Raw genomic sequence first — 23,944 nt, 5'->3', positions numbered from 1 at the left:
TGGTTCTGAGACACAGACTTTCCAGTGGAATCCTCTTATAGGGAAGTAGGTAGAGTGTCCCAGATTAATTCAGTGCTGTGCTGTGCACTTATTGCAATTCTCTTTATTGTGAAACTGTTCTGTGAAAATTGACTTCACTATACAAGGCTTCCATGCTTTATCACTGAGACTGTTTGCCTGTGCCAGTCCAGTTTCTTCTTGAGAACTGCATATCATCTAAACTAGCTATGGGCGCAGCATGCCTTCATCCAGTTATTAGTGCTGGCAGAGAGATGGCAATCTATCCCATTGTCTACATCCGTCATGTCTCTGTGCTGGCTGATCCCATTTATCAGCCTGTTCAGTTATTAGCAGAGATGCCTCCCAGCAACATAAGCCCTGATGCATAGTTTGCCTTTTAAGAGTAACCTCAGTGGTTGCAGGGTGAATGAAGAGGGAAAGAGAAGCTTCTGTGTTCTCCTTCCTGTGTAATTGAAGTATGTTAGATGGTATCTTGTCCCAGGCACTCAGGGTATATCTTTATTGCAGACTTAACTCAAGCGATTGAGTTAACATGACATTGTCATCGTTGACATGATAACCGTTTTCAAATATGTAAAAGGTTGTTACAAGGAGGAGGAAGAAAAACTGTTTTTCTTAACCTCTGAGGATAGGATAAGAAGCAATGGGCTTAAATTGCAGCAAGGGAGGTTTAGGTTGGACATTAGAAAAAACTTCCTAACTGTCAAGATGGTTAAGCACTGCAATACATTGCCTAGGGAGGTTGTGGAATCTCCATCATTGGAGATTTTTAAGAGCAGGTTAGACAAACACCTGTCAGGGATTGTCTAGATAATTAGTCCTGCCATGAGTGCATGGGACTGGACTAGATGACCTCCTGAGGTCCCTTCCAGTTCTATGATTCTATGATTGGCACCTGGTTCTGAGCAGCCACACTGCAAAGTCATGCCCAAGTTACCGTGTCATCCGTGATGCTGTACTCCCCATGTGTGTTGCGAGGACTCCTGTGGGAATATCTTCAGGTTCTTTATGCTGCAGTAAGATGAGATGCTCTGATTCTTTCCCAGTGTATTGTGGGAGAACTTGTCTGTCCATCTGGACACATAGGGGAATTGTGGGAAAGTATTGGAGAACTATCTGCACTTAAGTGATTTCGCCTGTGTCAAGGTTGTAATGTGGGCAGGTTACCAGCCTGAGTGAAAACCTATATCCCCAGCCGTGTCAGCTAGCCCAAATTGAAAGCACCACCAAACTCAGGTGAGAGGGTTTTGTGTGTGGATGGGAGGGGGGCTAGGGGCACTGCTCAAATTAACTCTGCAGTGAAGACATACCCTCAGGGGCTGTCCCTTTTAGGTTAGGAGTTCCTGTGGTCCCAGACATTTTGCGAGTGGAAATTCGACTAAATTGTTTTTAAATTGACAATGGAAGCCCGTGTTTCCTGAGAGCTCCATGCTGTGCTCTGAGACCTAGTCATTGTGGACACAGCAGCATCTCAAGGTATGTCTACACTGCAATTAAAAACCCTCAGCGGATCAGCTGACTCGGGCTCACAGGCTCAGGGACTGTTTAATTGCAGTGTAGATGTTTGGGGTCAGGCTGGAGCCTGAGTTCTGGGACCCTCCCCCCTTGCAGAGTCCCAGAGCCCTGGCTCCAGCCCAAGCCCAAATGTCTGCACCGCAATTAAACAGTCCCTTAGCTGGAGCCCCGTGAGCCCAACTCAGCTGACGAGGGCAAGCCGCTGGTTCTTAATTCCAGTGTAGATATACTCTCAGTGGCAAAATGAGTATTGGGTTTGAACCAGTGTCTCCCTTCTGACATCATGCTTCCTGAGAGTTGAGATTGGATCTGGTGTCAGTTGAAAGATGTCATTTAGAAGGACAGAGCTCTGGCCTCACAACACTGCTTAGCTCATTTGTATCACTGCCACATGCTGGTTTTGAGTATCAGTTTATTTAACACTTGTCTCTGTGTGTCGCATATGAATGGGTTCCTTCCTTCCTTCTGTCCCCCACGACATGCTAAAGTACTGACTAATGTGACACTAGTAGTTTGCTGCTAGGGAGCTTGGATCATGTGTCTGGATTTCATTTGCGGAAGTATATGGACATCTGAGCAGTCTAGTCTGTATAAGGTAAATCAGCCTACCTGAGCGGGCATAGTTTTATAAAGTTCAACTTCTTGTTTGACAAACTTTTAGCTTTTCTTCCGGTGAAGTAAAGTTGATATTAATATAGCTTAAGACAGCCCTTTGCTCAGGAATAGCCTTTCACCCCATTAGATTATACAGACCTCTTAGTTTCCCAGTCTTTACCAGTAAAAATCCCCTTATTTTTAAAAGTGCTAAAAGGATGAAATATGATTGGAAGTATAAGTAATGAAAAAGGCCTCCAGCTAATAGGTTTAAAAAAAAATTCTGCTAAATGTGTATCCCATGCGCAAAACTCAAAAGGGCCACAAACCGTTTGTATCCTGTAACTCAGGGGTTCTCAACCTTTTTCTTTCTGAGCCCCCCCCCCCCCCCCACCCCCCAACATGCTATAAAAACTTCACGGCCCACCTGTGTCACAACAACTGTTTTTCTGCATATAAAAGCCAGGGCTGGCATTGGGGGTAGCAAGCAGGGCAGTTGCCTGAGGCACCATGCCACAGGGGCCCCCGCAAAGCTACATTGCTTAGGCTTCAGCTTCAGCCCCGAGCAGTGCAGCTCAGAGCCCTGGGCTTCAGCCCATGCAGTGGGACTTTGGCTTTCTGCCCTGGGCCCAAGCGAGTCTAATGCTGGCCCTGCTTGACAGACCCCCTGAAACCTGCTCATGGCCCCCAGGGGCCCCGGACCCCTAGTTGAGAACCACTGCTGTAATTGGTACCCCATAGGAGAGGGCCCAGAATCACATCTGTGCAGTCATCTGCTGATGCCACATCTCCAGAACATCAGTTGCGGTTGGTGACAGAAATGTCAGTAAATCAGTACTTTTCAAACTACCAAAATCGTTCAGCTGGCCAACCTCTCAACCCAGGTTGAGCCATGTATCAGGGTGCAAGATTTGTAATCCCCTGATTTGCTTGAAGACCTCAGGGGAGGTGCCACTGGGTGAAGCCAACTGAAATCACAACCATAAAAATCCAGGTAAGCAGGGAGGCAAATGTAATCCTCTGGGCCACTACCCATACCAAAAAGGGCTGCTGCCCCTCCTTCCCCAAGGAAAGAGGAGACCAAGACAACTGCAGGCTGTGTCAGCCAAGTGCCTGAGAAAACTTACCTGCCAGTGTAAGGTACTAAGACCAAAAACAACCACACCTGGTGGTCTGAAGTGCAGTTCCTTGGCACTGAAGTTCCCAAAACCAACAAGCCAGAGAATCAGTCTTTTTCTCTGAATAACCATCTTCTTTTTAAATAATGTTTCTCCTTTTGTAATTTACTTGTGAAAAAGTACATGCTTATTATACCTCTAAAGCAGTGGTTCCCAAACTGGGGTTCGTGAACCCCTGGGGGTTCATGAAATGTTACAGGGGGTTCTCAGGAAAAAAATCCCTAATGGTGGACAGAGCTGTCCCTAGGGACCCCGGGCAGCACGGGGCCAGCAGCCCGGAGCCCCTGGACTTCCAAGAGCTAAGCAGATCAAAGCAAGCCTATCTATCACACTGAGGGGATTTAAACTTCAAAACTCCTTATAAGAAGTGGAAAGGGAGGTGGATATTTTTTGCTGATTTTTAAAATTAAATAGGCTGCTAGTCTTGTTTTTAAAATGATTATGAAGAACAAGTTTAAGCTTTGTTGTAACGTGATTGTTTGTGTGGATTGCTCAAGATCTGAACGCTTGTATAGGAGGAACTCTTTGAGTTGGCTTCTTAAATACGTTCATGCTGTTTCACATCTGGTATTCCTTGATGAAACATTGGAGCCTTGTCTTATAACAGGCTTATTCAAAGTGATACAAGATACGAAAGTGAGATCTTGGAAGAGTGTTGCCATTTTCATAATGTAATCAAAATACTGTAATGATAAATAATTAATAATAGTGTGTAATAAGCATGTCATAAAAACAAATTGTGTATTTCCAAGATCACTGCTTTTATAATTTATACTCCGGTAAAGGAGAAAATCCCTGGAAATATTAATTTTAAGAGGTGGTTCATGAGACTTGACATTTTAGTGAAAGGGGTTCCCAGGTTGTTAAAGTCTGGGAACCACTGCTCTAAAGTAAATACTACCTGAAATCACTCAGGTCACCCTGGGCTGTGTAACACAATCTGCCTCAAGAGGAAAGTTATGGTTGTTAATCATTTGGTATTATAAAAAAAAATTAGTTAACTGCAAAAGTCGTTCAGTAAGTATGCACTTTGAAGGAGTCAGTGTATTATAGGCTAGCAACCAAACTACGTCCATGCCTCCCTAACTTTCCAGGCTTAAGTATGTACAAAAATTAATTGTGTTATGTTAACTCCATAATTTAGGCCTTAATTGTGTTCATCCACAATATTTAATAATTTAGTCAATTGTTAATTTTATTCCATATTATCAATTTAATTCATTAAATCAAATTCCGATTTTAATTGAATTGTGCTATTCAAACAGTTGAATAAAAATATAATTATTTTAAGTAAAAGATTAAGTTTAAGTAAGCTTTTTATTAATTTAGAATAGACCCCATAAATCATAAACTTAATTCTTCTTTCAAAAAAAAAATCAGAAAATCCTAACCCAGGTTAAAGGTCAAAGATCAAAAAAGTAATTTAAAAATATTTCATAGCTATTTTCTCTGTCCTTATATTAAAACCTTTATGTATGGCATCTGGTGTATCAACTCATTGGGCCTTTGCGGTAACCTTTTTGCAGTTCTTCAGCCAGTTTTCAGTTCAGGTGGCAGTGTTTGTATCCAAGCTGGTAGAAATATATGTTGAGTAAGATTTGTGTGAGACACCATATCCGATAAGTCATTAAAATCCAAGTATATCACATCTACCTTTCCTTTTATTCACTAATTTTGTAATTCAGTCAAGAAAAGCAATGGTTTATCTGGCAAGAAATTCTCTCTAACCCCCAAAATATTGCTTATTGCTCATTCTTCTGTTCCCTTAATTCAATTAATTATTATTCTGTCTGTTTTATATAGGGGTAGGAAGGGAGGGGGTTAGGCTGAGGAGAGACAGTAATTGCCAAATTAAATTGGCCTTCTCTCCTTGAAGATCAGTGCTACATTTGTTTTCTGTGGTCTTCTGGTACCTCCCCAGTTTTATGTAACTTGTCAAAAATAGTCCTCAGTTGCACGGAAGTTGATCTGGTAATTTTCTTACCATCTTAGAGTGCACGTTGTACAACCACTTTATTCTATTCCATGTAGGTTCTTATACTATACTCCTCACTATAGTATCCGAGTGTCTTTCACTACTGCATTAAAGTGACATGACTAACATCTGTGTCATTCTGTCCCCGGGGGAGAGGTACATACAGTGGAATCTCTTGTTTGGGTAGGATTCTGTTTTGTTTAATAGACATGTTGCTATGTATTTATGTTAAAGAAGCCAAGGTCAAAGAAGTGAATGAGAATGGATGTCTGCCCTCTGACCAGGAGCAGATTATCAATCAGTGCCAATAAACAGTTTCAGATCTGGCCTGAATCCAGATTGTTCTGGGTTTAGAATATTAATTTGTTAGATGAGTTTGTAGTAGGCCTTTGGCTAGTTTCTCTGAGCTTGCTCAGACGGGTGGGGTTTGACACTGATCAGTAGTTGGCTAGAACTGATGTATCCAAGGTGGGTTTCTTCGGTGTTGAACGGTTATGTATTTGAAGGAGGAAAGAAAGATTCCTTCTGACTGAAACAGCCCGTGCCTCAGAGGAGTGATGCCCATTGCACGTGACGCTTTTGCAAGCCTGGAAGGGCATGGGTGGGATTCACAGGACTTGGGACAAGACTTCTTTAGGGTATTCAGAACTTGATGGTGAGTGAACGCAGTGAACCCTGGGAATGGAGGCATGCTGGCAGTCAGTGGGTAAAGGCAGAAAGGATCCATGTTTTTGAGAGAGCTTCCCAAAAGTTTGTGATCTGTTCAGCGACGTAGGATGAGAGTTCTTCCCTGCACTTGGTGCTCCGTTCTAGACACTCGGGATTGAAAAGTGGTTTATCATGCTGGATAGCTCCTGGGGGTGGGAATTTGCAGCTTCCATGAGGACTGATAGAAATGCTCTCTTGGCCTGTAGTATGGCCTCAGCATAGGCTTGGAGGAATTCATTGTTTCATCCTGTCTGAATCAGCTTTGTTTACTGGCATCAGGGCTTGGGTTTCCACTCCTCTCTCTTCATCCTGTGCAGAGTTTAGAAAACCAAGGAGCTCTCTGGAAGTGATGGGAAGGAAGGATCCTTTGGGGGCCAGCCTATCAATGGCTGAGTCCAGTGAAAATTATTCACCAGGACCTCGGTTCGTCATTGTTTGGTTGGGGCGCTGTTGTCCTTTAGAAGACATTTGGAATGTGTTGGAGTTCATGAGTCTGCATGGTTGAATTGGGATTGTGGGTCTGTCTTGTTGCCTGAGAGCTGGAAGAACTTTGGCCATGGCCTTAATGAAGTGATGGTCTGTCCCAGACACTGGCTTGGGTTGCAATGTTCTTGAACTAGACAGGCCAAAGATCAGGTCCAGGTTATGACCAGCTGTACGGGTTTGACCAGAAATGACCTGTGAAAGTCCTACAGAGGCAAATGAGAAAATGAGTTTTTGAGCTTTTGTATCTGTGGCCTTGGTGGTGAGTGTTGAAATCTCCAAGGATGACGTCGTCTTTCAAACGGGCTCCATTTTTTCCAAATGTTCTCTTACCTGCCTTTTGTCAAGAACACTTTTTAGAAATTATCTTGCTCCTAATTGGTTTAAACTTCCATTGATTTTCTTTTTTGAATGCAAATTTCAAAAAACAGTTCAGGATCTCATTCACTTGACTCATCATTAGTTTCATCCCTGATAATTTTAGAAAACCCCTTATTTTCCCCATTTGACAGCACTAACTCATTCTGCTTTGTTGCAGCATTCACCTTTTCCCTGCAAGCCTTAACTGACTGTCCTTGTTCGGTTGCTTCCTCCACCATTTGCAGTACAGTTTTTTTATCTTCTGAACTTTGATGCAGTCCATTATGGAGCCATCTTCCCAGTTCCTTACCTGCTGTTTTTTTTTGACAGAGGGATTATAGTGGTTTATCAAAGTATTGTAGTGAGCTTGGGTAGATCCCACAATAGCCAAGGTTGAATTCCTGCTTCTCTTTTACCTGCTCTCTCTTTCAGTTGTTCATAACTTTCAGATATTCTTATGGATTGAAATGTTCCATGTTTGATCTCAATCTAAATATTAACTTTTATGGAAAGTAATTGGTGGAGCATTTTTTTTTTTCCATTATTCAAACAGGAAAAAAATATATGCTGCTACTCCCCCTCATTCTCCGTATATTCCAGTTAGAAGTTTTTTTACTTAGCTAATTTCAAAGCTGCTGAGACTAGAAATATATCAAACTTGTCTTGGTTTGTGGATCTCTCTGAGACTTCAGGCAAGCCAAGATTTTGATTCTGTAACTGGTGAATGTTTAAGATTTGGCAGCTTCATGCATGCTCACAAGAATGCGCTATCTGAAAGCTTTTGTTATGCTTTCTAGCCTTAAATGTTCAGAACTTTAGAAGCAACTTCCTCCCAATTGAAGCCGTTTTCCCCATTTGTCTTGATTAATCCTCCATAAGATCTACAAAACAAGCCTACTTTGAACTGATTATACATTAACTGCAGCTAAACCATTGTAAGTGTTTAAAGTAGATTAAACAGCTTACTTGGCTCTAAGCCCTTATTGCAGTTTAAGATGTTTAATTTCTTAGAGGGTTTAAGCAGTTTGAACTGCCCTAAAGATTTTAAGCATCATAAGTAGTTTAAGCCACTATAAGGCCTGACAGGACATAAACATCTTATTAAGAGAACATAAGGGATCAAAGCAGCTTGAGCAGTGTTAGTCTTAAGTCCATGATCCAGTTGAAGCCACACTAAGTCCTTAGAGTGGTTTAAGCACTTTATTCTTCTTATGAAGCTTGATTTAAGGAGATCTCAAACCAAATAGGTCTAGTTCAAGGAACTTACAAACTCCACATTGCAGATAGCTTCCATGGAGAGAAATTGACAGTGGAGCTTATAAACTCCTTACCTTAAATAGCTTCACTTTGGTGTAGGGGAGGTTTGGGGGTTGGTCTGAGGGAATTACCGTATATACTCGATCATAAGCCGACCCCCCAACCCCCAATAAGTAAAAATGGAAAAATTTTATAACGCGTTCATAAGCCGACCCTATAATTCAGGGGTCAGCAAACTTTGGCTCCCGGGCCATCAACTTTGGCTGGTGGGCCGAGATGGTTTGTTTACCTCGAGCACCTGCAGGCACGGAGGTAAACCTAAGTGAACAAAGTGTCCTGGTGCTCCATGTGCTTACCCTGACGGGCCGGGACAGCAACTGGTGGGGAAATTTTGTGGGGGGAGAAGCTGGGAGTCAGGGAGTAACCCCTGAGACCTCCCCCACATGACCCTGGCCTGGGACCGCCCCACTCTCCCCATCCCATCCCTTCCCACCTTATCTCTGGATGTCTCTGGCCTAGCTGGAGCTGCTCCGGCAGGCTAGGCAGTTAGGCAGCGCGGCCGCAGCCTGCTCCAGCGGGCCGGGCGGCATGGCTGCAGCGTGTTCCAGTGAGCCAGGCCGGGCAGCACAGCCACAGCCTGCTCTGGGGGGGCAGGGTCAAGCGGCACGGCTGCAGCCTGCCAGCACCGGAGCTGCAGCTGCTTCGGAGGCTGGGGGGAGAGCAGCGTGGCCAGAAGCGGAGAGACTCTAGCCCCACCTCTTCCCTTCTGGCTGTGCTGCCTCTCCTTGCTCCCTCTGTTGGGGGGGGGGGGCTGTGTCCCACCTCTCCCTCTCTGCCCGTTCAGAAGCCGACCCCCTTCTCTGGTGCTTCCCTTTTCTACTAAAAAAAATTCGGCTTATGAACAAGTATATACGGTAAATGAAAAAAGCTCCTCAGCACTAGAGTATTGTTACGGGTGAGGCATCAGACTGTGAAAATTCAGGAAATTTCCTAAGTAAAGACTACTTCTGCTGTGTTTCCTCAGCCCCATCCATGTAGGTGATATATTCTGTTCTGTCCTTTTCTGGTGCAGGTAAACAAAGAGTTTAATACCATGAATCTATTACTATTCCATAAACATTCATGATGTGCAAGAGCTCTGTCATTATTGGAATAAACTTAACTTTAGAATTTCCTGTCTTGATTGCCTCAACTCTCACTGTTGCATTTAATTAAAGCCTCAGGGTGTCACTCCAACTGGGGTGTAGTTTATCTGTGGCTGGCAGTCTAGTGACAGCATGTCTGAGACAGGAATCCAAAGGAAGGGGCCCTTGTCACTCTCTGGGGGCCCTAGAATACTTCCTTCTGTCTGATGCTTAGAATAGCATGGATGAGCTCTGGAGGGAGCTGCACCTAACCCTCTTGATTGTAAGGAGAGTCACCACAAGCAAAAGAAGATGGTGAGGTCATGGGGGCTCTCCATGAGAGAAAGAATCCTCTGCCTGTGTTCTCAGCATAGAGGAAAGCATGGTTCTGCTCTGTAGCTTCTCTGTCCCACAGGCTGTGCATGAGGCACTCTCCCAGTCAGAGCACTCCTAGTCATGCTCCAAGACAGCCTTGCTGGCACTCTTGCATGCTACACTCCCCGCTTTGTCTGTCACTATACCAGTACTTAATCTCTATTTTCAGTAATTGCTGGGAACCCTAGAAAAGTTTGGTTCTTAAGATTCTTCATCCCAGGAAGTTCAGAGATGAATTCCGCTTGCAGTCCATTTCCTCTCACAGTGTATCTTTCATGCCAATCATAAGCCAGTACACCTATCATACGTTGCCTATAGGAGATTAAGGCTGCATAAAGATTTTGGGGCCTGTAAACCTCCTGTGTCTTAGTCACAGTAACCTAATAAACCAGCTGGAACCATTCCACTTGTGTGTCTTGTGTGTGATTTTAAAGTCTGTCTCTTTAATGAGATCCTTCGTATAGCCTTGCTGGCAGATGCAACATCCTAGCTAAAGAAGAGTGACCATGCTGCCCTGGGAAAGAGACTGACTGATGAGAGTCTTTGTTGACAAAGCTGGCTTCTTTCTCCATGCCTGCAAGCCACTGGATAAGAGAGAGTTTGGATGCCTAGTGGTGGGCAGAAGGGGCTCATGTAATACCATGCCTGCTAAAAGACAAGAAAATGTCACCAGCCATCCATGCCTCCAGATTTATAATGCTGACTTTAGTCAAGTGTCATGGTTTTGAACAGAGTCCAATCCAATCCACTTATATTCTTAGCTTGCATGTTTGTGCAGTCAGTTACTACTGGGTCAATCGTGTTATGAGTTGAGTTGGCCTCTTCCCTAAAGCAGGCATGGGGCTACTGGCTGCACTGGGCTCTGCGTTCCTTCTACTCAACCACATAGTGATCAGACTGGAGTTTCTGCACTTCAGGGAAAGCAGCAGGATGCCCTTTTCTGCACTACACCAACGTGTTGAGTTCTTTGGGATGTGGGATTTGGAGGAAAAGGAGCTGCTGGCAGTGTAGGAGTTTGCACTGTAACAAGTGCACCTGCTACCCAGTCAACCAAAAGATGGCCTTCCCCTGGCAACCCTAATTGGGGTGAACAGGTAAACTTCAGAGCTAGCATGGTCACTGAAATACAAATGGATTTTAAATCTCAAAGTGAAAACCTCACTTTCCACATGAGTTACCTTGTTAGAAATCCTCTTATGTTGCCTCCAAAATTCGTACCCATGTTAGCCATGTGGGCTCCACCACAGGGACTCGTACCAAAAATATATCCATATTAGGGCTGTCAAGCGATGATTCATCGCACTGTTAAGCAATAATAGAATACCATTTATTTAAATATTTTTGATGTTTTCTACATTTTCAAATATATTGATTTCAATTACAACACAGAATACAAAGTGTACAGTGCTCACTTTATATTTATTTTTTATTACGAGTATCTGCAATGTAGAAAAACAAAATAAATAGTATTTTTCAATTCAACTAATACAAGTACTGTAGTGCAATCTCTTTATCATGAAAGTTGAACTTACAAAAGTAGAATTATGTACAAAAAATACATTCAAAAATAAAACAATGTAAAATTTTAGAGCCTGCAAGTCCACTCAGTCCTACTTCTTGTTCAGCCAATCGCTCAAACACGTTTGTTTACATTTGCAGGAAATAATGCTGCCCGCTTCTTGTTTACAATGTCACCTGAAAATGAGAACAGACATTCTCATAGAACTGTTGAAGACGGCATAGCAAGATATTTACGTGCCAGATGTACTAAAGATTCATATGTCCCTTCATGCTTCAACAACCATTCCAGTGGATATGCATCATGCTGATGACGCGTTCTGCTTGATAATAATCCAAAGCAGTGCAGACCGACACACGTTCATTTTCATTATCTGAGTCAGATGCTACAAGCAGAAGGTTGATTTTCTTTTTTGGTGGTTCATGTTCTGTAGTTTCTGCATAGGAGTGTTGCTCTGAAAGCATGCTCCACACCTCATCTGTCTCAGATTTTTGAAGGCACTTCAGAGTCTTAAACCTTGGGTCAAGTGCTGTAGCTATCTTTAGAAATATCACATTTGTACCTTCTTTGCATTATTTCAAATCTGCAGTGAATGTGTTCTTAAAATGAATAACATGTGCTGGGTCATCATTGGAGACTGCTATAACATGAAATATATGGCAGAATGAGGATAAAACTGAGCAGGGGTCATACAATTCTCCTCCGACTAATTCAGTCACAAATTTAATTAACGCATTATTTTTTAACGAGCGTCATCACCATGGAAGCACGTCCTCTGGAATGGTGGCCAAAGCATGAAGGGGCTACGAATGTTTAGCATATCTGGCACGTAAAGACCTGGCAATACCAGCTACAAAAGTGCCATGCAAATGCCTGTTCTCACTTTCTGGTGACATTGTAAATAAGAGGGCAGCATTATCTCCTGTAAATGTAAACAAGTTTGTTTGTCTTAGTGATTGGCTGAACAAGAAGGAGAACTGAGTGGACTTGTAGGCTCTGAAGTTTTACATTGTTTTGTTTTTGAGTACAATTATGTAACAACAAATTTACATTTATAAATTTCATGACAAAGATTGCACTACAGTACTTGTATGAGGTGAATTGAGAAATACAATTTTTGTTATTTTTACAGTGCAAATATTTGTAATAAAAATAATATACACTTTAATTTCAATTACAACACAGAATGCAATATATATGAAAATGTAGAAAAACATCCAAAATATTTAATAAATTTCAATTGGTATTCTATTGTTTAACAGTGAGATTAAAACTGTGATTAATCACGATTAATTTTTTTAATTGCGGTTAATTTTTTTGAGTTAATTGCATGAGTTAACTGCGCTAAATTGACAGCTCTAATCCATATCAGTGATTCCCAGTCTGAACTGGTATCTCTTCCCCTGGTTGGAGGCAATTACTGCCCAACGCGTCCACTCCAGGAATCCCAGTTCCTGATTCCCTTCAGGTCTGCATCACACCCAATTTCCCATAAGAACGGCTATACTGGGTCAGACCCATTGTTCATCTAGCCCAGTATGATGTCTTCCGGCAGTGACCAATGCCACGTGCTTCAGAGGGAATGAACAGAACAGGACAACCATCAAGTGATCCTTCCCCTGTCATCCAGTTCCAGCATCTGGCAGTCAAAAGCTTCAGGACACCCAGGGCATAGGGTTACATCCCTGACCATCTTGGCTAATAGCCATTGATGGACCTATCATCCATGAACTTATCTAGTTCTTTTTTTAACCCAGTTATACTTTTGGCTATTGCAGCATCCCCTGGCAATGAGTTTTACAGGTTGACTGTGCATTGTGTGAAGCAGTACCTTCTTTTGTTTGTTTTAAATCTGTTGCCTGTTAATTTTGCTGGGTGACCCCTGGCTCTCGTGTTATCTGAAGAGGTAAATAACACTTTTTCTCTACATCATTCATGATTATATAGTCCTCTATCGTATCCGCCCTTAGTCATCTCTTTTCCAAGCTGAAAAGTCCCAGTCTTTGTAATCTCTCCTCATAATGGAAACTGTTTCAGCCACTTCATCATTTTTTTGCTGCCTTTCCATTTCTTAATACACTTCTACCCCGATATAACGCTGTCCTCGGGAGCCAAAAAATCTTACCGTGTTATAGGTGAAACTGCATTATATCGAACTTGCTTTGATCCGCTGGAGTGCGCAGCCCTGCCCCCTCTGCCCCCCGAGCACTGCTTTACCACGTTATATCTGAATTCGTGTTATATCGGGGTAGAGGTGTATATCTTTTTTGAGATGGGGCAACCAGAACTGCACAGAGTATTCAAGGTGTGGGTGTACCAAGGATATTTCCTGACTTCGTATCTACTCCTTTCCTAGTGGTTCCTAACATTCTGTTAGCTTCATGGATCAGCGTTCATGTCGCTCTCCTTGTCAGTGCCCAGCTTGGACCGGGGAAGGTAATGATCCAACCAGCAGACCAAATTCGTTGATGGAGCCTGGTCATTTGCCACCTGAGGCGCGTTGTGCATATGCTAAGAAGAAGAAGGCTGCTGCTGCACATTGAGCAGATGTTTCCAGAGAACTATCCATGACTTCAAGATCTCTCTTGAGTGATAACAGCTAATTTAGATCCCATCATTTTGGGTGTATAGTTGGGATTATTTTTTCCAATATGCATTATTTTGCATTTATCAACATGAAATTTCATCTGCCATTTTGTTGTCCAGTCACCCAGTTTTGTGAGATCCCGTTGTAGCTCTTCACAGTCTGCTTTGGACTTAACTATCTTGAATAATTTTGTATCATCTGCAAACTTTGCCACCTCACTTTTTACCCCCTTTCCCAGATCCCAATACAGATCCCTGGGGGACATCATTATTTACCTCTCTCCATTCTGAAAACTGACCATTTATTCCTACCTATTGTTTCTTGTATTTTAACTGATCCATGAGAGGACCTTACCTTTTACCCATGACTGCTTACTTTGCTTAAGAGCCTTTGTTGAAGGACCTTGGATTTCTCTCTTTCTCTGCGCATGATCCATCTCTTGCACAGGAAATTAAATTGTATTGAAATCAGGATTATAGATGCCAGTATTTCCCTATCTGGGCAGCTGCTGAGAGATCCAAACCTCTCACGTACATAAATCTGTACTGTCCAGCTATTTATGGGAACAAGCACTATGATTACTACACTGAAATTAGGTCCCTTACTCATCCTCTCCGTAGGCAGGAGATAAAGGCTGATTGTGTGGAGTACAGCTGGGAGCTGGGGCGAGCTTTGTGTGGGGTACCAGGGAGGCAGGTTCTAGTGTTTCAGCCTTTCCAAACAAGAACAAAAAAATCCTGATTGATTGGTGCAATTTCACTTGGTTGTTCATTCCCTCACCCTAGCAGGAAGGTGGCAGAGTTGCTGGAATTTTCACAGGAAGAGGGGAGAAGGTATTTTTGTCATGGAAAATGCAAACTGTTTAATATATTACCCAAAAATTTACAAAATGACCCACAATGATGATGAAATTGAATTGATGGTGGATTTCGGAAACTGCCTTAAAATTTGATATTCTTGTAGCAAGAGAGGAGCTTTTGCAGTGTGAAAGCTAGATGTTTCACCCAGCCCTGTTCTATATGGGTTGAGTCTGCCGCTAGTTCACCTCATGTTGGGTCTTTTCAGATCTCACAAGCCAAGTAACTTCAGGCTAGGTTGGTATTCAGATGAGGAGACCTCCTAGAGCAGGGGCGGGCAAACTTTTTGACCTGAGGGCTGCATCGGGTTTCTGAAATTGTATGGAGGGCCGGTTAGGGAAGGCTGTGCCTCTCCAAACAGCCACACATGGCCTGGCCCCCTATCTGACTCCACCTGCTTCTCGCCCCCTGACGGCCCCCCTGGGACTCCTGCCTCATCCAACCCCCCCGTTCCCTGACTGCCCCCCCCCAGGATCTCTGCCCCATCCAACCACCCCTTCTCCTTGTCCCCTGACTGCCCCCAGAACCTCCACCTCTGACTGCCCCCTGCCGCCCCAACCAATCCCCTCCTCTCCTTCCTGACTGCCCCCCCGGGACCCCTACCTCATCCAACCACCCCTTCTCCCTGACCCCCGACTGCCCCCTGCTGCCCCATCCAACCCCCTCCTCTCCTTCCTGACTGCCCCCCGCGGGACCCCTGCCCCCATTCCACACCCCCCTGTTCCCCAACCCCTATCCACACCCCCGCCCCCTCACCACCACCCCAAACTCCCCTGCCCTCTATCCAACCCCCCCTGCTCCCTGTGCCCTTACCGTGCTGCCTGGAGCACCGGTGGCTGGCAGCGCGGCTGCACCAGGACAGGCAGCCGTGCCGCCCAGCTGGATCCAGCCACGCATCGTGCAGCACGGAGCACTGGCTCAGGCCGCAGCTCTGCAGCTGCGCGACCCGGCAAGAGCTCGCAGCCCCACCGCCCAGAGCAGTGAGCTGAGGCTGCGGGGGAGGGGGAACAGCAGGGGAGGGGCCGGGGCTAGCCTCCCGGGCCAGGAGCTCAAGGGCCGGGCAGGACAGTCCCGTGTGCCGGTTGTGGTCTGTGGGCCGTAGTTTGCCCACCTCTGTCCTAGGGGCTGCAGGAAGTGGTAAAGGTGGCCCTGAATCAACTGAACACAGTGCCCCAGCTCTTTTCCATGGAGTACTGTACTGTGGTTGTTCTGGGTTTTAGTAGAGTGTGAGGTTATCCCTGACCATTGCTTGTATTTCACTTTAACTTTAAGGTCTTTGGGATGGTTTGAAATGAAAGACATATAAGCGTTATCTTGATAAGCATTATTTCCAGGTCCCACAAGCTGAGTTGTTTGAACCGTGATCCCTTGCCAGGCATGCTCAGCCCATTGCAAGATGAAGGCCTCTTCATAACGGCTCCTGCCCATCACGCTGATTGGCTTCTCTGCACCTGGCAAGGCTTTAGCATTGTTGGCCTAGTTCCGCTTCCCTACTGAGCTCCGTCTATGGGTATATGCCTGCTGGAGGTTTTCATCCCTGATGGCCTCACTATGGGATTGATGTTGGACTTGCCCTGGGGCAGCTCTCTTGGTAAATTCTTTTTAAGCCAATGAGACAATGAGCTCAATCTATTTAGTTTAACGTTAAGGGGAGGCTTGACCATAGTCTGTAAGTACCTGCATGGGGAACAAGTATTTGATAATGGACTCTTCAGTCTAGCAGAGAAATGTATAACATGATCCAATGGCTGGAAGTCAAAGCTAAATAAATTCTGACTGGAAAAAAGGTGCACATTTTTAACAGTGAGGGCAATTAACCACTTGAACAATTTACTGAGGGTTGTGGTGGATTCTCCATCACTGGACATTTTTAAATCAAGATTGGATGTTTTTCTAAAAGCTCTGCTTTGGATACTATGTTGGGGAAGTTCCACGGCCTTTGCTATACAGCTCAGACTAGATGATCACAATGGTCCCTTCTGGCCTAGGAAACTACAAATGGTGAGTGTTCCGTTTTCCCATTATGGATGGCAAAATCAATCAAGCATTTCTGTGAGACAGGAACACCAGTTTCTTCTCTGCCACAGGGCTCACATGCAGTGTAGGTAGTGCTCCCAGACTGAGGGGCAAGACTACTTGGGTTATTTCTGCTTGGTTTTTGAAGCCCCTACTCCAAGGCCTTGTACAACTGTATAACGCAGCATGGGGCTCTGTGCCCCTCAGACTCTCCAAACGCATCAGTAGTTTGAGCTGGATAAACCCCTCATTGAGCAGATACCCTGTTGGGGCAGCCTGTCTGTGACCAGCTCTGCAATCAGCAAAGCTGATGGGGATTTCCAGGGAGGGCTTAAGGATCTTGTTTGACAGCCATAAAAAGGAAGAAAAATAAGAACTTAGCAGCAGCATGGAGAATTGCAATTTCTCACTCTGAGGCCCTGGGCAGTGACTGCCCTCCTTACTGCAGCTGCATCCCAGAGACATCCGGTGCTATGCTGAGGAAAGATGCCACCTCAAGCCTCAGAAGATGTTGTTTCCAGCATTTCTGTGCCTAGAGCTTGCTAGGACAAAAGTTAAGTGTTCCCATTACCTGAACGCTATTCCTCCTTCCAGTACATTACTAGTTCTGCATCTCTCAACTGAATAGTCAGACTTTGATGACGTTCACTGGAACTGGGAAACCCATTGTGAAAGACTGACTGAATGTTTCAAGTTAACAATATTCTGTAATGCAAGATGTAAAAATGAAGTTTTAGGCCTTATCTACATAAGAAAGTTACACTGTTTTTTTAAACTGATTTAGTTAAACCGGTGCAAACCCCTGTGGACAATCTGATGTTGGTTCAAGACCGACTTATTCTGATTTATGTGAAACCAATTCTTAAATTGTCATAAGCAAAAACAAAATAAACTTGGTTTAAACTGAACAAAATGCCCAGACAGGGGGTTGCGCTAGTTTGACTAAACTGGTTTAAAAATCACACCTTATTTAACCAGTACAAATTTCTCATGTAGACAAAGACTTAATAGGAGCCCTCAGTATAGCAGCATCTCTGTGGTTACATCTTTGGGTATGGCTACACTGCATGGTTAACCTGGTTTTTAGCTCCCCACACCCTCCTCTCATCCCCCTACCCATGCACACAGAAAAACCTCTGATGCAGGTCCAAAGATGCTTTCATCCTAGGCTGGCTTACTCGCTTGGGATGGGAGTTAAAACCCAGGCTTTGCTTCAACTCTGGCTTGAACCCACCTGCTTTGTGGCTAAATCACTCAAGTGCTGACAGTCGTCTAGTGCCCTTCCTGCATTCCCTTCAAAGGACAGACCTGTTCTTCCATAATTTTCTGGGAAAAAATCCTAGAGCCTCTCCTCAAAAAGTCATGGGATATACCCCTAGACATGCACGAGCTAGTGCAGAACTAGTGAGGACACATGAACGCTGGTGAGGACACATGAACAGGTGCAGAACTAGTGAGGACACATGAACAGGGCTTTACTGTGGAGATGCTTACACCTGGGCTAGGCTAATCTGGGTGCTAATCACCTGGGTTAACTGTGCAGTGAGACATAGCCTAAAATGGTAAGGGAAAGACAGGCAGCCCTTTTGTGTCAGAGAATGGTAGCCCACATTTGTGCCATTTTCCTGTACCTGAACCAGGATATCTGAAGTTCCCACAAAAATCACAGTGTGCCTTTCCCTGTCTGAGATCTGGAGACCACTTGGGCTTGAAATTGAGTCCACAAAGGCTGGAGGATTATTTTGTTGTTTTTTCAATAATCTAGCACCACACTTTACATAGCATGTTAGAAGGAGAGCAGTCAGTCCCTGCCCTGATGAGTGTGTACAGTCTCCGACAGGCAAAGAGAGAGGGTAAGGAAGGGCATGGCGAAGGATGGAATAAAGATTGTGTCAGATGACTCCAGCACCCTGACACTTTTAAAAAAGTTGGGGTGAGGAGAAGTAGCTAGCCCAGGGAGGGCAAAAGGAGGACAGTTAGGATGCTTGGCACATTGGCTTAGAGTGGGTGGATGGCACTCGCCAGTCTCCTGGCCTCCCGTTGAGCACTCTGAATGAAAACCTAGCAACCAGGTCAGAGCAGGTCCTGAGTGAAGAGGGAAAAGGGCATCCTACTTCCACAGATAATGAAATCAACCAGACTCTGCTTTGTCCTGTCTGTCAGGATTCCCAGAGCCAGTGGTGGGGGTAAGCAGCTGATGCTTCCAACAGGCTCCTCTCCCAGGGGAATGAAAGCAAAAGGCCGCAGCCCTCTGGCAGTTAATGAGTGGCTAATAGGAGCGTGGCAGCGGGAGCTTAGTTGATAAATGCTACCATTTAAGACCTGCATATGAAGTAATGTATTAAATGGCTATTGATTTCCCTGTCCAGGGAAAGGAGCAAGCTGACAGCATGGAGTTAGAATGGACCTTCCCATCCAACAAATGGGGAGCAGGAAGAGGGAGCAGCAGCAAGAGCTCCGGCTAAAGGGCAGGGGTGGCAGTGGGGGTGAGAGTTGTAATCCCGTTTTCTCTGAAATGTGCAGGGCAGGCAACCTGGCTATATTGTTGCTCTGATAGCCGTGAGCTGGATTAGACTCCTCCCCAAGAAGGGAGCAGGCGGGGATCCACATTCCCTGTGTAGCATGGAAACTGAACAGCTGATGTGGGGAGTGGAGCATGTGGGGAGTTCACCATCCCAGAACCTGCACTAGGGGCAACACTGAAATCTTATATCTCCAGTTGTTTGAAGATGATAGCAGCAGTTGGCATGCATCCCTAATGAAGAGTAGCAGCAGCATGGGCTGCTGTGGGGACTGTGTGCTCTTGGGGGCAGAGGGAGCTTCAGAGGACAGGGTGGGAGTTTGGGCTCAGCACAGCTCTGATGGCCAGTAGTCTCAAATGCCAAAGCAGCGAGGCGCTTTTGGGAGGATTTCACTGCTAGATCTGAACGGCTTTCATTCCCAGGGAATGCCGCTGCCTTGTAGGCTTAGTTGTCAAGCTTTGCTGTCTCAGTGTATCAGGCAGAGCATTGGGGAGGATTGGTGAGTTTCTAGTGATGGGTGGCCATCTGTCAATAAATTCTGAAGAGTTTGTAAATAGTTGTCTCCTTGGCAGCTGCTTTCACATGGGTATAATGCTGTCGGACTAGCTCAGTGAAAAATGTGATGACAGATCACGTTCTGCAGACTCTGTGCATGTTTTCTTCTCTTTGGCTTTTGCATTTGCTCCTGAACTAGAGCCATTCATGTTTTGCTGGTCCTGGTCCTCCAACACGCACAGCTCTGCCAATAATTCTCAATCCTCCCCTGCAGCCATCCTACTAATGCACCTCACTCCTGACCCACAGCCCCCCTCACTAATCCAGTACTGAGCCACTGCTGTCACAATCGCTCTGTCACTGCACTTGAGAACTAATTGGCTAAATATCATTTATCCTGACTAGACTAGACTTTCCCATGCCCTGGACAAACATCTACTCTGGACTAGATTGAGACGATTTCTGGTGTGATCTATATTAGATGTGAACCCAGGTCTGCAGATGTAATCCTGTTTCTTTTCTCTCCCTCAGACCCCTAATGTTAACAATGCTGTGCAATGATCATCTCCTATGTGTTTTATGATAGCCTGGCACCTCCTGGCCCTTTGCTTCATGTGTCACTATATCTTTGTATTTGCATTGCCTGTTCCTTTAAGAAGCCCTTCTGCCCTTACTCGGCTCACCACGCTGCACATGCTCTCCCATGCAACTTGCTGACTGAGCTTGGCTGCCTCTCAGAGCTCTGGGGAACTGTGCATTTCCCGGCTCTGTGCTTCATGGGATGTGGGAGGCTCAGCTGCTCCCTGCTTCTCCAGCACATATTCTAGGATGACTGGAACACGTGTGCATTCGTATCTTTTGAGATATTTTTCTCACTTTGTATCCAGTGTCTGCAGGACAGGAGCAGCACCTGAGGCCTCTTCCCTAAGTCTGCTAACTGGACTAACAATAGCAGCATTTTGTGACTTTCCTAGACATACCGGGCTTTCAGCAACCAAGCAATGTGACTGCTGAAATCCCTGGAAGGCACCAGTGCTGTACACTGCATGCCAAAGCTCCAGATGAAGGACCCACTTGCTCTGCTACAGACCCCAAGTGACTAGTGGAGCAGTGTGGATGATACACATGCACATCCCTTCCTGCATCTTCTTGTGCCCCTTCACAGAAGTTAGACTTGACAAAGTCCTATTAGGTCCTGTCTAGTCTGTGCCCTTGGGCCAGGGCTGGTCTGTATCAAACCTATTCTGTGGGTAGGGCCAAGTTACATTTGTGGTCTAAGAACCTGAGCTACATCCATCCTTATTCCACAGAAGACCTGCCAGTGCCAGTGAGATGTTTGCACTGAGATTTACTAGTAGAAGGAAAGACCCTTGTTTAGTACCTAGATGTTTAGTATTGAATAAGTGTTAGCATGCCCAGTGGGGTAAAATGCTGCCAGACACCTTGCCTTTTAGACAAGTGTTTTTTCTGCCTTTTGTGTACTTGCCCACTTGGATGTATAGTACCTGACTTACACAAACAATTGTGGTAAATGCATGTGCAGCTGCGTGCCTGCGGCGTGGTCTTTCAGAACTAACACACCACTGAAATAAAGGGGGCAGTTCACTACTCTCTGGCTCAGGATACATCTATGCTGCAGCTGAAGGTGTAAATTCCAGCTTGGATAGATGTATGTGCGCTAGCTTAGGTCGAGCTAGTGCACTAAAAGTAGCAGTGTAGGCGTGGCAGCCCAGGCGGAGGGCTAGCCATCTGAATATTTATGTAGGGTCTCTGACAGGACTGTATACAGACAGCTAGCCCATGCCTACACTACTATTTTTAGTGAACTTACTCAATCAAAATTAGTGTTTGAACATCTACCTGAGCTGGAAATTACACCTTTCAGCTCAGAGTGCAGAGATGCTCTAAGACAGCTCTCCATGATTGGGAGCCTGTGCAACAATAAGCCCTAGAAATGTTCATTTAAATTGGGCAGGATCTGAGCCTGTCCTGGGGGTCCACTGAAGACCTTCTGTGCATCAAGAGTAGACACCCTTATTGCAGACGGTTATGCCTGCTCAGCCAAGCTGGGTGGGCAGGTTAGACAAGTGCTGAGTATTGTCGTGCAGTGCAGCCAGTATGGGGCTTGCGTGGAACAATCTCCCCTTCTAATGTTTTCCCCCTTTGGCATTTCAGGGCCTTAAACTCTGGAGTTGAGTACTACTGGGACCAGCTGAATGAGACTGTTTTCACTGTGCATTCCAGCAACAGGAGCACCGAGCGGCCTGGGTGAGTCTGGGGGGGGAGAGGAGAGGGTTAAAGGCAGCTAATCAGAGTGCTCCCCGTCTTGGTGGTTCTTGTTGAGTTTAATACAGCTGACAGTGCTGCATGCCCATACTTTCCTCCTGTTTCCCATCCTACTGGCATCATTAGGTACACAACTTCTCTCTTGGCACTGCCCAGCCAATGCCTGCTGGCACACCACTAGCAATAATATTTGGTCACCAGAGGGGCAGACCACAATACTGAAGTACATCTATCACCTCTGGCCCTGCCTGCCATCAGTAGCACCCTTAAGCAAACTGCTGGGGAGTAGGGTGACCAGATCAGAGGAAGAAAATATCGGGACACTGGAGGGGCAAAAAAACAAACAAACCCCTAGTGCTGCCGGCGGAGCAAAAAAATAATAAAATAAACCGCCGGCAGAGCGAAATATTGGGACAAATTGCGTCCCGACCAGAGATCGGTCGGGATGCGGGACAAACAGCTAAAAATGGGGACGGTCCTGATTTTATCAGGATGTCTGGTCACCCTACTGGGGAGCCATGTGTGGCTCAGAGTATGAAAAGTGCTGTGTAAAATAAATGGCACCGGGGAAGGTACCCGGAGAATAATGGGTCAGCTGCAGGCAAAGACAAATCCATTAAACAGCTCCAGTGACCAGGAATCGAAGGATAGTGCTAATGACTTTAATCCCTAAATTCTTGGTCACAGGACTGTTGTTACTTTATAACAAATTCTAAAAGCAGAGCTAGATTCCCCCAAAATCCCAAAGGGTTTTTCATAGACAGCCAGGATCAATGGGGAATCCCAGTCCCCTCTGTCCAGTGTTGCACACAATACCCTAAACATGGGAATGGGGTCCCCTCTAGCTTCCTGCCGCAGTGAGGGGCACTCCCTCCCCAGGCTATCCATCTGAACCTGAACTCCAGAATCCCAAGGAAATTGGAGCTCAGAGTGTGGTTCTGTCCAAGCTCCCCCTGTCCCTCCCCCAAGCAGTCCTAAGATCCCAGTCAGACTGCAGGGTGGGAGAAGAGAGATGCTTTCCCTTTTCTGTTGGGTGTCATCCTCTCCAACTAGGTGGAGCTCTTTCCCCTCCTTAGTCATCAGATCTCTCTCCTTGTGTCTTAGTCTTGCAGGAGTGTGATGTGCTGGGGAGCAGCAGCATGGTGGGAAAATCCAGACTTCCCCTTTCTCTCTCCATCTGGTGTGGACGCCAGAGGCAGGAGGACAGCTTTGAGAAACCTCTGATTCCTGTTGGAGGGCTGGGGAGCTGGGTGGGTTCAGAACATCAAAAGATTACAGAGCATTAAACAGAAGAATATGAGCCATGTGATGAGGTGATCTGTTGCAGCCCCTTCAGCACTTGCAGGACAGGCAGCCAGAGGCCAGGGCAGGGAAAAGTCCCTTTTCACTGCAAACACTCCCACCTGGGAAGCTCCTACATATCAACTACTTGTTTCTGAAAATAAAACAATAAGCCTCGTGTCCAGTCCTAGTGGAATTTGCACTGGAGAGAGGAGAATTGGCTGGCCCGCACAGCACAGGCTGAAACACATGCTAGAGGGGAGCTAGTGTGTGCTGCTGACAAACCAAGAGGATAAGGTGAGGGAAGTGATGCAGATCATACACTCTGGAGCAGAAACCCTGCTTTGCCAAATCGCTCTGGAACCCAGACCCATCTCCTGAACCAGAGAAGGGTTCCATAAATGTATGTTCCTGAGCTGCTTATTGCAGTTCCTGCCAGTCTAGAAACTCCGAAGGCCTAAAGTTTGCTATACAGTCTTGGTGGCATTGCTGGTATGTTCCTGCCTCTCAAACAGCCATGCAGCCTAGGGGAGGTAACATTGGGTAAAGGACCCTATGACAAGGCCCCGGTGTGATTTAAACATCGAGCAGAAAGTCCTGTGAGCTGCAGACCAAGGAGGGAGATGGCATTCATAGCATGATGTAAGTGCCATTCCTCGCTGCCTGCAAAGCAGTTAGATTAGACTAGCAGGTGCCTGGCTGGGATGGAGAGAGGAGAGTGAGCTGGGTGCTGTTGTGTTCCTAGGGACATGGGAGGCTGAGCTGTCAGGCCCCACATTGCTCCTGGTTTA

At 45.5% G+C, this 23,944-nt stretch overlaps 1 protein-coding gene across 2 annotated transcripts in view; it reads left to right on the top strand.

Annotated features, from left to right (window-relative positions):
• The window catches only part of AMBRA1 (autophagy and beclin 1 regulator 1), a 196,217-nt gene that overhangs the window by 157,590 nt on the left and 14,683 nt on the right, over positions 1 to 23,944 (top strand). For both annotated transcript variants that reach the window (XM_054026730.1, XM_054026728.1), the window contains exon 16: positions 21,762 to 21,854. In XM_054026730.1, coding sequence (XP_053882705.1) covers positions 21,762 to 21,854 — 93 coding nt within the window. The remainder of the gene's footprint in view (positions 1 to 21,761; positions 21,855 to 23,944) is intronic.

This window comes from Malaclemys terrapin, chromosome 4 (genome assembly GCF_027887155.1).
Source record: "Malaclemys terrapin pileata isolate rMalTer1 chromosome 4, rMalTer1.hap1, whole genome shotgun sequence".
NCBI lineage: Eukaryota > Metazoa > Chordata > Testudines > Emydidae > Malaclemys > Malaclemys terrapin.
This window is presented reverse-complemented; position numbering and strand designations above follow the sequence as displayed.